The sequence below is a fragment of the Macaca fascicularis genome, chromosome 7 (assembly GCF_037993035.2).
Source record: "Macaca fascicularis isolate 582-1 chromosome 7, T2T-MFA8v1.1".
Classification (NCBI taxonomy): Eukaryota; Metazoa; Chordata; class Mammalia; order Primates; family Cercopithecidae; genus Macaca; species Macaca fascicularis.
The window spans coordinates 40,484,818-40,502,030 of NC_088381.1; the positions used below are offsets into that span (position 1 = coordinate 40,484,818).

General features: G+C 46.7%; 1 protein-coding gene across 24 annotated transcripts in view; it reads right to left on the minus strand.

Moving 5' to 3' along the window:
- Positions 1-17,213, minus strand: part of DAPK2 (death associated protein kinase 2) — a 140,032-nt gene that overhangs the window by 58,282 nt on the left and 64,537 nt on the right. For 17 of the 24 annotated variants that reach the window (XM_073996009.1, XM_073996002.1, XM_073995995.1 and 14 more), the window contains one exon: positions 6,351-6,489. The exons of 5 other annotated variants lie outside the window; for them this stretch is intronic. Coding sequence is in view for 8 of the 19 variants with exons in the window: in XM_045395589.3 (XP_045251524.1) it covers positions 6,351-6,489 (139 nt within the window). In the remaining 11 variants the exon portion in view is untranslated. Of the gene's footprint in view, positions 1-4,986; positions 5,108-6,350; positions 6,490-17,213 lie in introns of those variants that run through there. 2 more of the 24 variants (XM_073996008.1, XM_073996000.1) reach the window with 1 other exon arrangement.

Sequence of the window (17,213 nt, forward strand, 5' to 3'; positions counted from 1 at the left end):
CTTTTTGGGAAGGCTTTCCAGATATCTGAAGAGACGTAAATGATGTAACCTAAGTTTTTGGTCACTGTAGCCATATCTGCATTAGAGGACACCCCAAGCCCAGTAATGCTGTGGTTCTTGCAGGCTTGTAAAGGTACTGCCTTGAAGATTTATAAAAATTATCTGGTTTATGAGGCAGAGACTCTTGTTCTCTTCCCTTAGTTGCTTCCAAACCAATGAAGTCTCTCTCTGTACTGAGCTGCCTGTGACTGGGGGAGGGGTAACACAAGCACCCCTGTGGCCACCACCACTGGGATTGTGCTGGGTCAGACCTGAAGCCAGCATGGCACTGGGTCTTGCCCAAAGCTTATAACAGCTGCCTGGCTACTAGTTATGTCTGCTGAAGGCCCTAGGGCTCTACAATAGGCAGGTGGCAAAGCCAGCCAGGCTTGTGTCCTTCCCTCAGGGTGGTGAGCTTCCCCACTGCCTTGGGTGGTCCAGAGATGCCATCTAGGAGTCAGGGCTTAGAGTTGGAAACCTTGGGAATCTACCTGGTGCTCTATTCTAATGTGGCCCAGCCGGTATCTAAGCCACAAGACAAAGTCCTTCCCATTCTTCCGTCCCCTTTCCATAAGCAGAGGCATCTCTCCCCATGGCCACCACTGCCCCAGGCCTATGGCAAGTACTCCCTGACTACTTCCAGTGTACATTCAAGGCCTCGGGGCTCTTCAGTCAGCTTGTGGTGAAGGCTGTCAGGCCTATGACTCTCCCTTCAGGGCAGTGGGCTCCCCTTTGGCCCAGGGTAGGTCCAGAAATGCCGTCCAAGAGCTAAGGCCTGAAATTGAAACCCAAAGAGCCCACTTGGTTCTCTACCCCACTGTGGCCAAGCTAGTACCTAAGCTGCAAGACAAAGTCCCCTTTATCATTACCTTTCCTTTTCTCAAGCAGAAGGAGCCTCTTCCCATAACCACCACAGCTGGGAATGTGCTGGGTCATGCCTGAAGCCAGCATGTCTCTGAGTGCATGTCTCTGAGTGATACACTGGATATCACTGCTGACTATTCAGGGCCCAGGGCCTCTTTAGCCAGCAGGTGATGAATCCTGCCAGGATTGGGTCCTTCCCTTCAAGGCAGTGGATTCCCTTTTGGCCCAGGGAGTGTCTAGAAATGTTGTCAGAGATCTAGGGCCTGGAATGGAGTCCTTAAGACTCTGCCTTGTGCCCCATCTGACTGTGGCTGAGCTGGTATCCAAATTGCAAGACAAAGTCCTCTTCACTCTTCCCTCTTTTCTCCTCAAGTAGAGGGAAGGATTCTCTCCCGGAGTTGCAAGCTGTGCTGCCTGGGGGTAGGGGAGGTGTGGTACAAGCACTTCCTTGGCCACCCCAGCTGATGTCTTACTAGGTGTACCCTCCAAGTCCACTGGCTCCAAGCACAGCACAGGACCAGGACTTGTCCAGGAATTGCAGTCCTTGTGGCCTAAACTTCCTTTCGAGTTTACTTAGAAACCCAGAGCACTTTAGTCTGCAGTGGTGAGGCTTGCTGGAACTCAGGTTCTGACCACTGGGATAAGTGATTCTCCTCTGTCTAGGGCTAGTCTAAATGCTCCTTCCATGGGTACCAGCTGGGTTCTGCCTGGTATTGCTTTCTGCTGTGACAGGGTAGCACTGACTTTCAATGCAAAGTCCCACAATTGCTGCACTCTCCCTCCCCCAAATGCACAGGTTCTTTCTCCATGAACACGGCTGCTGCCAGAGGATGGGGAAAGGGTGGTGTAGATGATTCAAGACTGTCTTTCCTACCCTCTTCAGTGCCTCTTTCTGTGATATGAAATTAAAACCAGGTACTGTGAGCTGGGCACGGTGGCTCATGCCTGTAATCCCAGCACTTTGGGAGGCCGAGGCGGGCGGATCATGAGGTCAGGAGATCAAGACCATCCTGGCTAACACAGTGAAACCCCATCTCTACTAAAAATACAAAAAAATTAGCTGGGCATGGTGGCAGGTGCCTGTAGTCCCAGCTGCTCAGGAGGCTGAGGCAGGAGAATGGTGTGAACCCAGGAGGCGGAGTTTGCAGGGAACCGAGATCATTCCACTGCACTCCAGCCTGGGCGATAGCGCGAGACTTGGTCTCAAAAAAATAATAAAATAAAATAAAATAAAATAATGAATAAAACCAGGTACTGTGACCACTCACCTGATTTTTGGTTCTCATAAAGGTGCTTTTTTGTGCGTGGATAGCTGTTCAATTTGGTGTTCTTACAGGGAGGATGATCAGTGAAGGTTTCTATTTGGTCATCTTGCTCTGTCTCCTGTTTTTACCAATACTGCTTATCTCATATTAATTTGTCCATTTGGGCTGGCCATGGTGGCTCATGCCTATAATCCCAGCACTTTGGGAGACCAAGGTGGGGTCGGCAGGGATCACCTGAGGTCAACAGTTCATGACCAGCCTGGCCAACATGGTGAAACCCTGTCTCTACTAAAAATACAAAAATTAGCTGGGCATGGTGGCGGGGGCCTGTCCTCCTAGCTACTCAGGAGGCTAAGGCAGGAGAATCACTTGAACCCAGGAGGTGGAGGATGCAGGGAGACAAGATTGTGCCACTGCACTCCAGCCTGGGGGACAGAGCAAGACCCTATCTCGAAAAGAAAAAAAAAAAAAAATTGTCCACTTGTCTGCTCCCTGCAACCAGACTAGGGGCATGTGGTGAGCAGGGACAGAGCCTGACAAGGGCTGAACATAGGAGGAGCTGATCAAATACCAGTTGAAGAGAGGTTGTTCACATTCCAAAGGCAGGCAAGAGAGTGAACCCTCTTCCACTACCTGCCCCTTCAAGCTGGAAGGAGTGCATGGAGAACAGGTTATGGGTAAGGGTGTGGAGACAACATGCTGGCTGTGTTCCTTGGGCAGTAAGGACCCTGAGCTTGGCGAGGAGTAACAGAATATAAGCAGGAGAGGAAAGTGAAAGTCCATCATGGAGAATGAAAATCAGGAAGAAAAATGTGGATTTTATATGGTGGGAAACAACACAGAACCAAGAGGCCTCCTCTAAGCTACCAGCTGGATCTTAATTGCATGATCCCCTCCAGTTGACAGAATGTTCCAGCCAGGAGGCACGCATACCCACATTCTGGCTCCAGGAAACATCTACCTAATCATGAGGTAATCCTTCTGAGTTTCAGCTACTCATCACTTCCTGAAGTTGCCCAGGTGGGCCTAGGCCAAGGGACCCACGGGTGGAAGAATCAGAAAGCTCAAGTCCTCACAACTCTAAGGATACCTGGCTATGGTGGGGACTAGCAGCATCCTCAACTCACATGCATCCAGGGAAAACCCAGACCGTTTCCAGGTCATGGAAAATGTCCAGGTTAGGCCCAGAGCCTTACCAGCCCTCGCCAGCAGTTCTACCTAGCAACCAACTCAGCTGTCTGCTGGGCAATTTATTAACAGAACTGTACTCGCAGGGTTTGTTTTCCTAGTCTATGGGGCCCAAAACACTGTAACAAAAGTTCTATTTCCTTTTTCCTCTATTCTGAGAAGGGAATAACAATAACAGCTACTATTACAGAGCACCTATTCCATATTTGGCACTTAATGCTTCTTTTCTCTAACACTTACAACACTGCCAGGTAGATATTATTATTTGCACTGAAGTTGAAAAGCTGAGGTTCAGGTGTATCATGGTACATGATAACCCAGCCTGGCTAACTCCAAGCCTAGCTAACTCTCCCCACCACAGCGAGCTGCCATAAAGGCAAGCCAAACATCACGAACCTGCTGCGGTCATTGGTGCCTGCTGGGCTCCAGCCACTCCTCCTACCAGACCCATTCGCGAAAAGACAAAGGAGCCCATTTTGAAGCTGGTCTCCTGGAGCCAGCAAAGACACAAGAAAACAACAAGTCAATTGTCCATAGCAGTACCAGGAAGGCCACACAGGTACAATCAAGGAAGACCATTTCCTGCTATTACCACCCTGAGGTCCAAAGGCCTGCCCAGGCCTTACCATCCTCGGTGACCCCAATTTTTACCCGTGACGCCTCAGTAAAACTCTGGAAGACTTCTGTTGGAGGTATTAAAAAATACTGTGACAGCCAGGAGCAGTGGCTCATGCCTGTAGTCCCAACACTTTGGGAGGCTGAGGTGGGCAGATTGCTTGAGCCTAGGAGTTCCAGACCAGCCTGTGCAAAATGGCGAAAACCCATTTCTACGAAAAATACAAAATTTAGCCGGCCATGGTGGCGTGTTCCTGTAGTCCCAGCAACTTGGGAGGCTGAGGTGGGAGGATCACCTGAGCCTGGGAGGTCAAGTCTGCAGTGAGCTGAGATCGCACCACTGCACTCCAGCCTGGGCGACAGAGTGAGATCCTGTCTCCCCGCCACCAAAAAAAAAAAAACAAAACTGTGACAATCATGGCCAGATGCAGTGGCTCATGCCTTAATCCCAACACTTCTGAGAGGCTGAGGTGGGTGGACCACTTGAGCCCAGGAGCTCAGGACCAGCCTGGGCAACATGGCAAGACCCTGCCTCTACAAAAAATACAAAAATTAGCCAGGTATGGTGGTACATGCCTTTAGTCCCAGCTATTCAGGAGGCTAAGGCAGGCGGATAGATTGAGCCCAGGAAGTCGAGGCTGCAGTGAGCTGTGATCACGCCACTGTGCTCCAGCTGGGTGACAGAGCAAGACTGCCTCTATTTAAAAAAAAAAAGTGACAATCAGCATAAGGAAGGGGGACCATGCTAAGGGGACTCATAGAAGGTCACCCCATCAGGCAGAGTAGAGTAAGAGTGGGGTAGGGACTCATATAGGAACTGAGCCCATGCCCTGGCATAGCCACTGTGAGACAATGGACATGCCAGACCCTCTCTGGGCCAGGGGCACAAGCCAGAACTTGGGTGTCATCCAGAACTCTGTCCCCTCCTTCATCTCTACCTCTAATTAGGCACCTAATCAATCCTCAGATTGACCTCTGCGAAAGATTTTGACTCTGTCCCCTCCTCACATCTTACCTAGATTATTGCATTAGCCTCTTAGCTGAGCCCCAGCCTCCAGGCTGTCTCCAGTCTGTCCGTTCTCCCAGCCAGAGGGATCGTTCTGAAACATGTCCATGCTCACCTCACTTCTCTGCTCACTGGAACCCTTATCTCTCAGGGTAAAGTGCAAGCTCCTTGGCTTAGCTCCCAGATTCTTGTGTCTGCCTCCTGCACTCTTCCCGGCTTCTTTCCCAGACACTCAGCACACACTTCCTGTGCCTGTACTTCCCTGAATGCACTGCGCTGTTTTGTGACCATGTATTCTGTTGGCCTTTCTTCCTTAGAAGGCCCTTCCCTTCTTCTAATTCCTGCCAATCCTTCAGAACTCAAGTAAATAGCACTTCTTCCAGGGAGTCCTCTCTGATACCCTGGTTGGACTTAGATGTCCCCTCCTTTAGCCTCCCCACCCACTCTGGGCTTCCTTCTAGCATAGTACTTAGAGTTGCTGGTTTTTCTGTCTCTTACACCAAGGTCCCTGGAAAAGAGGAAGTAATCTCAGACAGGGCCTCAGTGAATTTTGTATCTGCAGCAATACCCAGGCACCCAGCACCATGCTTGAAAGACCACAGGGATTTCTGGATAGAAAAATGAAGGGATCTCCCCAGCAAACAGGTCATAGAATTGATCACAAGTTAGAGGACATTTACACATAAGTATCTATATAGGTTCATCAGTCTATGCAACTGAGCTCAGTTACTAAGGGAACTGTCCTTCTACTTTGACCACATTCTTGCTTTATAAAGTCCTATGCGGTCACAGTGAACTTTCTCAATCCTGAATACCAGTTACCACAAAAGATCAGTGATCCCTAGAAGCAGTTTTATGGCCACAGTTTGGAGCAGAGTGGGGGTGGTGAGTGCGGGAGGGCAGCCAGCGGTCCCTGGGCTCTGGGATTTACAAGCTCTGGTCAAGGGATGATGGAGGCTGCACTGTGAAAGGGTCTGGTGAGTCAGCCAACTTCAGCAATCCTCCAAACACTTCTAGTTCTTTGTTATCAAAAAGTTCAGTCTTGTGAAAGGTGTTTGGTTTTAAGTTTCCTGTCACTGGTCTACTTATTTAGAAAGCGTTACACCGCTACCTGAAATAAATAAGGTGCCTGAAGTCTGATTTAAGGAGCTTCTTGCAGTCAGCTCCTGTGTGCAGAAAACCTGCTATGAGAAATGAAACTGAGAAGGTGGACATTTCTGTAGCATCATCTCTTTCCCAGGAGCTCAGGGTTTTTCACTGTAAGATGAGAAAGGAGCGCTGGTGGGCGCTGGGCCCATCCTGGGAAAGACACCAGGAGGGACTAAGCCTCTTCTTCGTAGACTTGATTCTTTTCTCTTTCTCCCCTTACTGACCTTGAGATCAAAGTGAGCAATTTTCTTTGTGTGAAGGTAGTTCACCCCATCCAGGATCTGCTTAATGAAGCTGGTGGCCTCCTCCTCACTCAGTGACTCCTTCTGGGCCAGGAAATCGAAGAGCTCTCCTCCAGACACTCTGTAAAACACCAGCGGGGGGAGGGGAGGCTCAGGCCCAGTCAGCTCTGCATGTCATGAGGCTGGGCTGATGGATGCAAGCCCTGATCCTGATCCCCCAGGGACCTCGTATGGCAGAATCCCCCTTGCTTATGTCTGGGGCTTTGTCTGTCTGACCAGTGCCAGGGACTGACTTTGCTTCTATTTGCTTTGTTTTCTTTTGGATCACAAGGGCAGGAATCACTCTGGAGATGTTGTCAGAAAGGCCTCTGCTCCCACTCTAGGCCCTGGTCCCAGTCACCCTGAAGGTTGCCCTCTCCCCCCAATATGCCTGAGATGGCAGGGGACAAAAACAAGCAGATTCTTTAGCCGGAATGTTTGTGTTCCTCCAAATTCATATTTTGAAATTCCAACCCCCAAGGTGATGGTATTAGGAGATAGGGCCTTTGGGAAGTAATTAAGTCATGAAGTCAGAGCCCTCACAAATGAGATTAGTGCCCTTATAAAAGAGACCCCAGAGGGCTTACTTTCCCCTTGCACTATGTGAAGTTACAGTCAAAAGACAGCCATCTATGAGGAAGTGAACCTTCATCTTGATCTTAGACTTCCCAGATTCCAGGACTGTGAGAAATAAATTTATGTTGTTTGTCAGCCACCCAGTTTATGGTTATTGTGTTATACAGCAGCCTGAATGAACTGAGAGAGGAAATTGGTACCAAGTATGGAGTGCTACTGTAACAGATACCTAAAAATGTGGAAGCTGTTTTGGAATCAGCTAACAAGTAGAGGCTGGAAGAGGTTGGGGGTGCCAACTAGAAAAAGCCTACATTGCCACGAAGGAATGGACTGTAAGGGTGGTTCTGGTGAGGGATCACAAAGAGAGGAGATTCTCAATCTTCTTAGAGAATACCTAAGTGGTCATCAACAAAATATTTGTAGAAATACAGATGGAAAGGCCATTCTGATAATGTCTCAGATGGATATGAGGAACATGTTACTGCTCTGGTCAATGAGGGAAAGCACATCCTTCTTATAAAGTAGCAGAGAATGTGGCTGAATTGTGTGTGTGCTCTAGTGTTTTGTAGAAGATAGAACTTGTAAGCAATAAAAATGGAATATTTGGCTGAGGAAATTTCTAAGCAAAGTGTTGAAAGAGTGTCCTGGTTCCTCTTGACTACTTTCACAGTAAAATGTGAAAAGAAATGGTTTAAAGACAAAATTGTTACTCAAAGGGAAGAAAGCTTAAAAGTATGAAAAATTCTCAGTCTCCTCATATTGGAAAAACTAAGAAACTCTGTTTGGGAAAGAACAAAGGTGTGACCAAGCAACCATTTGATAAAAGATTAATATGACTCCCAGGGAAGCCAGGTGCTATTCATCAAGACAATAGGGGGATTAGTCAGCCATCTAAATAGAAGCCAGGACCTATTGTTCAAGACAATGGAAGAATGACCCTGAAGTCATTTCAGAGATCATGGGGGTGAAAAGAGGGGTGTCCCTCCCATCACAGGTTCATAGTGCCAGAGCCTAGAGGCAGAATGATATCAAAGGAGGAGCCTCCACTGCCCAGTGCTGCCTCACATTGTGGGCTTTGTTCTCCAAACTCTGTTGCCACACTCCTCAGACATACCAGGTGTGGCTCCTGGAGGGCAACAGTGTGGCATGCTCTGTGCCAAGCAAAGCTGGTGGATGTGTGGCTGCCTTCTCCTGGATTTCAAAAGATGCCTTAAGGGAGCTGGTGGGCCCCTGGGCAGAGGACTGCCTTTTGGGTGGGGGTCAATGCTTGGAGAGCAAAGCCTTATGGGTAGGGTTGCCCAAAGCTGCAGGGGCAAGACCTCCATTCCACTCCTGTGGGCCTGGAGGGCAGAGCATTGAGCCAAAGATTATTCTCAATGTTTTGTACTGGCTCAGAGCCTGTCACTCCTTTATTCTTTCCCATTCTTCCTTCTAGAATGGGAATGTGTATCCTCTGCCTGTCCCACCATCATATTTTGTACACGACATGTTTGATGTCATTGGTTCACAGCTGGAGAGCAGCTTGCCTCAGAATGAATCACACCTTGAGTCTCACCCACATCTGATTTAGATATTTAGATGAGACTTTGGACTTTAAACTTTGGAGTTGATGTTGGAATTAAGACTTTTGGGACTATTGGAATGGAAGGAATGTATTTTACATTTGAGAAGGACATTAATTGGGCTGGGGGGCAGAGACAGAATGCCAGAATCTGAATGAACTAAGGCAGATGACAAAGAGGAACAAATGCTGTGCCAGAAACTAAAGACGTAGGTTCCATTCCAGCCTTGCCACTGACCTTAGACAACTCATTTCCCTTCTCCAGGCAGGACCTGGTTTCATTACATACAAAAAAAGCAGATTGGCCAAGACAGCCCCAAAAGCCCCCTTTCTTTAATTTTATAAAAGATGGCCCCTTTATGGGGTTCAAGAGAATCCAAGTATGGCCCCTAACTTAAGCAGAAGACCCCATTAATTATATTAATCTCTAAAGACTCTAGAATACTACTTTTGATGCTTGATACTACTTTTTCACACTCTACATTCTTGCATCCTATAGTTGATGTGACAGAGCAAAAAAAATCTCCCCTGAGATTTCGGATTGCCAGATAAAATATGTTTTTACTTGCTAAATCTGGTAACCCTACTTGGGCTTGTTTATTCTGCCAACAAAAAGAGTCAAACTCTGTAAAATATTTAAAGATGTTTATTCTGAGCCAAATACGAGTGCCCAAGACCCATGACACAGTCCCAGAAGGTCCTCAGAACATGTGCCCAAGGTAGTTGGGTAACAGCTTGATTTTATACATTTTAGGGGGACAGAAGTTACAGGCTGAATCAATCAATAAATGTAAGGTGTACATTAGTTCCGTCTGGAAAAATGGAAAAACTTGAAGGTGAGGATAGGGAGTTGGGAGGGCTTCTAGGTCATAGATGGATTTTATGATTGGCAATTGGTTATTATCAAAAGAATCAATAGAAAAGAGTGTCTGAGTTAAGACAAGGGTTATGGAGACCAAAGTTTTTATTATGTAGACGAAGTCTCACAGGTGGCTGCCCTTGGAGGCAGTAGATGGCAAATGTTTACTATTCACATTCTTAAAAGGTGCTAGACTCTCAGCTAATCTCTTCAGGATCAGAAAAAGACATGGAAAGGAACAGAGATTCTCCAGAGAACATAGATTTTTCCCAGAAGAGTCAGCTTTGCAGGGCCACTTCAAAATATGTCAAAAGATTTATTAGGGTAAAATACTTCTATTTATTTCAGGGCCTGCTATTTGTCATGTGATGTTATAGTAGAGTCAGGCTGGAATTTGTTATCTTATTGCTGCAAAGAGTCTGTTTTGTTAGTCTTAAGTTCACTGTTTTTATATTAATGTTGGTCACTTGTGCCCGAATTTCAATGGGTGGAGAGTATAATGAGGCATGTCCAACCCCTCTTCCCATCATGGCCTGAAAGTTTTTCAGGTTTACTTTGGAATCCCGTTGGCTGAGAGAGGGGTCTATTCAGTTGGGGGGCTTAGAATTTAATTTTTGGTTTACAATCCTCTGACAGAAGCTGGGGTATCCAGCCAGCATGTGCTCCGCTGGGGCTGAAATAAAGCCAAGGGCCCAAAGGGAAAGATCTCAGGAAGGGTTCTAGGCCAAGGGATCCAGGACCTTTGGATCACTTGGAGAACTTGTTTTAAAATGCAGATTTCCAGATCCCACCATAGACTTTAACAAATTAGATTCTCCAGCAGTGAGGCCTTAAAACCTGTATTTTTACTATGACAACATAATAATAGTAATTAATATTCATTGAACACGTACTCTATGTTACATGCCTTATGCACATTTTCTCATTTCATCATCACAATGTCCTATGATCTAAGGACTATCACTTTTCTATTTCACACTTAAATAAACAAAGGCTCAGAGAGGTTAAGCAACTTGCCCACAGTCCCATAGCTAGTAAATAGAGTCAGGATTCAAACCCAGGCGGAACAGCTGTCAACCACTACAGCATACTGAGTATTGCAGATTATTCTTTTCTTTTCTTTTCTTTTTTTTTTGAGACAGTCTCATTCTGTTGCTGGAGCGCAGTGATGTGATCTCAGCTCACTGCAACCTCTGCCTCCCAGGTTCAACTGATTCTCATGCCTCCGTCTCCCGAGTAGCTGGGGTTACAGGTGCATGCACCACCACGCCCAGCTAATTTTTGTATTTTTAGCAGAAATGGGGTTTCACCATATTGGCCAAGCTGGAACTCCTGACCTCAAGCAATCCGCCCACCTCAGCCCCCAAAGTGTTGCGATTACAGGTGTGAGCCATTGCGCCCGGCTCCTGATGATTCTTAAATGGCTAAAATGGCTCTGATCCAATTTTGGGGATCATTCCCTGCCCCCTAGTCCATCCTAAATAAAGAGCATCAAAATCTTCTTTTCTCCTTTCTTTAAACATTTCCAGAAGCACATTTGGACCCACTCAGTAATCTTAGCATCATGAAAAATAGAACAACTGGACATAAAATAGTGCAATAGGAAGTACACAGCAATACCTATGATATGCTGTGACTTAAAAAATGGAACCTAAATCTGCTTAAGCTTCTTGTTCAGCACTATCAACAGAACTTTCTGCAATGATGAAAATGTTCTAGATATGTGCTGTCCAATAAAGTAGCCACTAGTCACATGTGGTTACTGAGCACTTGAAATGTGGCTAGTGTAATAGAGGAACTGAATTTTAATTTTGATTTAATTTTAATTGTTCTAATTCAAAAACTGAAGTGGTATAAAATATTTTCCATTAAATACAACTTTATTGTTTTAGTAGAACTGCATTTCACTTTAACTGTTGCATTGTTTTGCATAAGAATTGAAATGTGGGCTGGGCACAGTGGCTCACACCTGTAATCTCAGCACTTTGGGAGGCTGAGGCAGGCAGATCACTTGAGCCTAAGAGTTCAAGACCAGCCTGGGCAACATAGTGAGACACTGTCTCTACAAAAAATACAAAAATTAGCCAGGCAAGGTGATGTGCACCTGTAGTTCCAGCTACTTAGGAGGTTGAGGTGAGAGGATCACCTGAGGTCGAGGTTGCAGTGAGCCGTGATTGTGCCATAGCACTCCATACTGGGCAACAGAGTGAGATCCGGTCTCAAAAAAAAAAAAAAAAGAGGTTGAGATGTGCTCTAAGTATAAAATTCACACTGGATTTTGAAGACTTAGTTTGAAAAATAGAACGTAAAATATCTCATTAATAATTTTAAATAAAAATGTTATTAAAATCAATTCACCTATTTCTTTTTGTTTAGTCAGTATGGCAACTAGGAAATTTAACATTACGTATGTGGTTCACATTACATTTCTATTGGACAGCGCCAATAGGCAGGGTATCTCCTCTAGATCTAAATACTAGTTACAGGAAATACAGGGAACAGAGGAATGAGTTAAAGAACACCATGAGGAAGGAAAAAGTCTAATCCAGACTGTGAGACAGGACAAGTGGCCTAGTTTTCCAGCACATCAATGGCAGGAAGGCGGAAGGTGAAAGGGTGAAGAGAGACTGAGATAAGATGGCACAGTTGACCATATGTACTGTCTGCCATAGCTGCAGTGCCCCTCTGCCCAGGGTGAGCAGGGTATGGCCTAAGGTGGCTGTGTTGGTGTTGGGGACCCGGCTGGTGCACTATTTTCTCAGTGTCTTATGGGTGAGGCCATCCTGTGCCCCACTCTGACCCTTGCCCCCACCTTGGGCAGGTGCTGGAAGCTGGAGCACCCTCCCAGCTGCTAGAGTAACCCTGGGTCTGCTCTGCAGACCTGGGTCTGCTCTTTATTTAGGATGGACTAGGGGGCAGGGAATGATCCCCAAAGTTGGATCAGAGCCATTTTAGCCATAAAGGGCCAAGATGATGGCTCCAATCCTTCAGCAGCAAAAACACAATCTTCACGTTGGGGTGGGGCATGTGAGAGTTCTAGGGCTCAGCTTTTCTTCTTGTGAAACAGGAGTGAAAAAAAAAATGCTTTCATTACCAACTTTGGAGGTGAGGGTGGGAGTGAGAGGAATCTCTATGAGATCCTTGATAAAGTCCTTGACATGAACACCATACATGGTGTCATCATCAGGGTGGCAGTGGTGGAAGGGGGCTTGATTTAGAGTTTATTTGAAGTTTGCCACCAGTGCAATATGCTTTCCCAAACATTCCCTCACTTGAGCTTGATATCCACCCGGAGGGCATCCTCATTCTCAGACGAGAAAACTGAGGTCTCAGCAGAGCAAGGGACTTGCCCAAGATCACATAGCTAGTAAGTGGCAGGACCAGGATTTAGACCCAGATTTTCCCAGCCCCAGTTCACCACATGTCCCTCTCACCACAATCCTTCCACATTACAAAGGCTGAGGTGCTGATGCAAAACGGAAAGCCTTGAAGCAGCCCTAGGCACTGGGCAGTCCTCTGACATCCCTGTTCTGCTGCATCCATGCTCTCATCACAGTGGGCTTCACTATCTATCTTTCTCTCTCCCCAGCTAGATTATTTTTGCTTCCACAGCAAGAAAGACATTCAATAGAAGTTTGGTGAATAAAAGAACAAGGAAAGAAATAAAACGCTAAAAATAACATGATGTAGAATGTTCTGTATCATATAGACAGTGAAGCCTTGGTATTTGTGAAAGACCTGTCCAGAGCCCTCTGCAAATTTTCACATCTGCAGTGCCCCCTCTGAAACACAAAGAACCCAGCTCCACACTTAGTCTGCCAGCCCCCGCCAGGTTGTGTGGGCCTGTGACCTCGGGCGAATATCTAAATAAATAATAACCCTACAATTCCTACTTTAAATAAAACGCTGCATCAATGTAAAAGCTTCTTAGCTTAGCATTCCCAAAAGCCACTGACATGAAGGCTTGGGTCGAGTGAGGACTTTGGGGGGCAGTAATCAGTCATCTGTTTGAAGGTGGGATCTGGGCAGGAGACCTGGTGAGAGACATGGTCTCCTTGGGATGAAGAAGGGAACAGCCATTGTGTTCCCTAGAATCTCCCCCAGAAACTCAGAAAGGTGAGAGGCTGATGACCTGCCACCGTCTAGGCCCTGGATTCCCAGGCTGGGACATTCACATTAATGCTCAGTCACCTCTTTTCGAAGCCTAATCAAGGAGCCTGGGTGTCATTTCTTTAGCCTCTAAGACTTCTGACCTGGAGCCACCCCCATCTCCTTCCAAGTTGCTTTCCTCTTACATCCCACATCTCTTTAAGATGAAAAATAAAGCCTAATGACTTGGCCTCATCTCTTCTCCTAGTGCTCCCAGGATCATCCCCTTCCTGCAAATCTGACCTTTGCCTCCTTCCTCCCTGCAGGGTGGCATGCCTGCTGGAAATGCTTTTCAGACTCTTCTGGGAATGTATACATGAATGACCTGCACAGGCAGCGACGGGGGGAAAATGCTGCCAGAGCTGCTGGGCCCAGGAAGCTGGGCTCAATTCGGGAACCTGGGAAGCATCACTGCCACCCTGGAGCACTCTGCCAGCAGTTCTCTGGTATGCAAGCATTGCAGTATTGCTTTCCAGAGGCTTGGAATCAAGGAGGTCCCAGAGCAGTCAGGGGCTTGTGATGGGAGGCCGGCCCGACCTTCACAGGGAGACTTACATTTTTCAGGGCTAGTTCCACATGTGACATGAGTTAAGCTACTGAGATTTTTTAATATATTCTACACTCCATACAGAAGTCAACTTACATGGACAATAAAATCCTTCCCAGTCCTGCCTTCAATAGTCATAACCAGAGGTAGCTGCTTCTAGGGAGGTCACAGATGGGATAATAACAGCTGAAAGGGATCAGGGCCAGACATATCCTCCTAGTGCTGGCCACTTTAGCAGAGAGCAGGAGGAAGCCCTGCACCAGACAACAGTTGCTGAGAGGGGGAGTGGGATCAGGGTAGACTCATTCATAAAACCTGCAACTGGGCAGCTTTCAACTGAGCAGGTGGATACTAACACTCACTGGGCAAACCCACTAATTTATTAGGAGGCCGAAGACTTCTGACCAGCCTAACAGGAGTCACTAAGTCTAAGCACAAAAGCCCATGAGGCCGGGTGTGGTGGCTCATGCCTGTAATCCCAGCAATTTGGGAGGCCAAAGCGAGTGGATCACTGGAGGCCAGGGGTTCGAGACCAGCCTGGCCAACAAAGTGAAACCCCACCTCTACTAAAAATACAAAAAAATTAGCCAGGCGGGGGGCACATGCCAGTGGTCCCAGCTACATGGGAGGCTAAGGCATCAGGATCACTGGAACCTGGGAGGTGAGACTGCAGTGAGCCGAGATCACGCCACTGCACTCCAGCCTGGGTGACAGAGCAAGACTCCATCTCAAAAAACAAAAACAAACAAACAAAACAAAAGCCCAGGAACTCCTCTCCTGGGAGGTCCTCCCTCTCAGACCCTGGCCATACATGGGTTAGGCAAGTCTTAGAACGCTTGCGTCTTCTCCAATCTCATAAATTCTTAGCAATCCATAGACAGGCACCCTGAGAACAATGAGACAGCTTGGAAGTGAAGGGGGAGACAGAAATGGGACAGAACTAACAAGCACAGAGGCCCAAGCAAGTCATGGGAGCACCAGCGTGACAACTGATGTTACGGATGGTGCACCTGAGCTCACAAGAAGCTGGCACATAACTGGCTGACCATGAGCCCTGTTGGAAAAAACATGGACATCTCAAGAGCATCACCTGCCACACCCCTGCCACCGACTCCTAGGCTTCTACAAACAGGAAGAAGCAGGCAATTTCCCCAGCAATTAAAGACACGCCAGTTACAATAATAAAGTATCGATTTATAGCTATAAAGATCAATAAATAATGAAGCACGTTTCAAAACAAATGACCCAGGGCTGGCAGGGCCGCAGGCACACAGCAACACTCCTACGCTGTGGTGGTAATGGTTAACCAGGACCATCTTTGAAAAGCGAGGATATTGAGTCCCAAAAATGTCAGCCTTTGGCCTAGTCATCCCATTCCTGGTGTTTAGCTAAATCCTGGGGACTCTGCTGAAAGGATTAATTAAAAAGAAAAGGGGAAGATCTTGAGAAAAAAGTTGTTTTATCAGTAAAATTTGTAATGGTTAAAAGCTAGGAAATAAAAACCATGTGTCCAACAATAAGGATGCTATGGTTTGACTATTTGTGCCCTACAAACTCGCATTGAAATTTAATCCCCAATGTGGCTGTATTAGGCAGTGGGACCTTTGAGACATGATTGGGTCAGGGTGTGGTGGCTCACGCCTGTAATCCCAGCACTTTGGGAGGCCAAGGCGGGCAGATCATCTAAGGTCAGGAGTTCAAGACCAGCTAGGGCAACACGGCAAAATCCCGTCTCCACTAAAAATACAAAAATTGAGCTGGGTGTGGTGGTGGGTGCCTGTAATCCCAGCTACTTGGGAGGCTGAGGCAGGAGAATAGCTTGAACCCAGGAGGCAAAGGCTGTAGTGAGCCAGGATCGTGCCATTGCACTCTAGCCTGGAAGACAGAGCGAGACTCTATCTCAAAGAAAGAGAAACGACTGGGTTATGAGGACTCTGCCCTTATGAATGGATTAATCCATTCATGCATTAGTGGATTAATAGGTTAATGGATTAATGAGTTATCATGGATGGAACTGGTAGCTATATAAGAAGAAGAAGAGAGAACTGAGATATCCCGCTCTGCCCCTCACCATGTGATGCACTGGGCTGCCTTCGGGGACTCTGTAGAGAGTCCCCATTAGCAAGAAGGTCCTAATCAAATGTGTCCCCTCAATCTCAGACTCCTCAGCCTCCATAACTATAAGAAATAAATACCTTTTCCTTATAAATTAACCAGTTTCAGATATTCTATTACAAGCCACAGAAAATGGACTAAGACAAGGGAAATACTGGTGTGCAATTCAGTGAAACGTTGTCAGTTAAAAGAGAAAAGCCAATTTTTAGAATTATGTTAACTGAGGGAAAAAGTAGAGCAGGAAATTATACAAGTACAATGATTGTATACAAATAGATAAAGATTGAGAGGAACCACAGAAAAACATAAATAGCTGCGTTTGGGTTGTAGGATTATAAATGTAATTTCTTTTCCATTCCGGCTTAGTTTTTTTTCCCCCCCAAAATAGATTTTTAAGAAGTGGCTAGGCCTTTCCAGCAAGGTGCGCTTGTCACTCTCTGCTGGGAATCAGGATGCCGACTGCTGACCCTCAGCTTCTCTCTGGGTCAGGCAGGACAGGCATCCAGTAATCCAACCAGCTGGGAGGTCCATGGGAGAAACATGGAGGACACTGGGAGCTAGTGAAGGGAAAAGCACAGGCAATTCTATACATTTAAACACTGAGGTGGATAATTTAAGAATCAAATGCGAGAGTATGCAAATGCCCATCTGCTACTTAAATCTATATCCTGCCCATACCAGAGCATAGTTCTCAAATTAGAATGATCTCAAATGTCAGGTGGTCCACCCAGTCTGTAGGCAGGTTAAGGATGGCTGCCTGCTTTACAGATGAGATCTAAAGCTCAGGGAATTGAGGTGACTTGCCCAAGGGCACAAAATCAGGGATTCCTGAGAGATTCTATCACTCCCACTACCAGGAAGGTGCATACATGCTTATGAGCCTCAGAACATTCTTTTTTTTTCCCCCGAGACGGAGTCTTGCTCTGTCACCCAGGCTGTAGTGCAGTGATGCAATCTTGGCTCACTGCAACCTCCGCCTCCCAGGTTCAAGCAATTCTC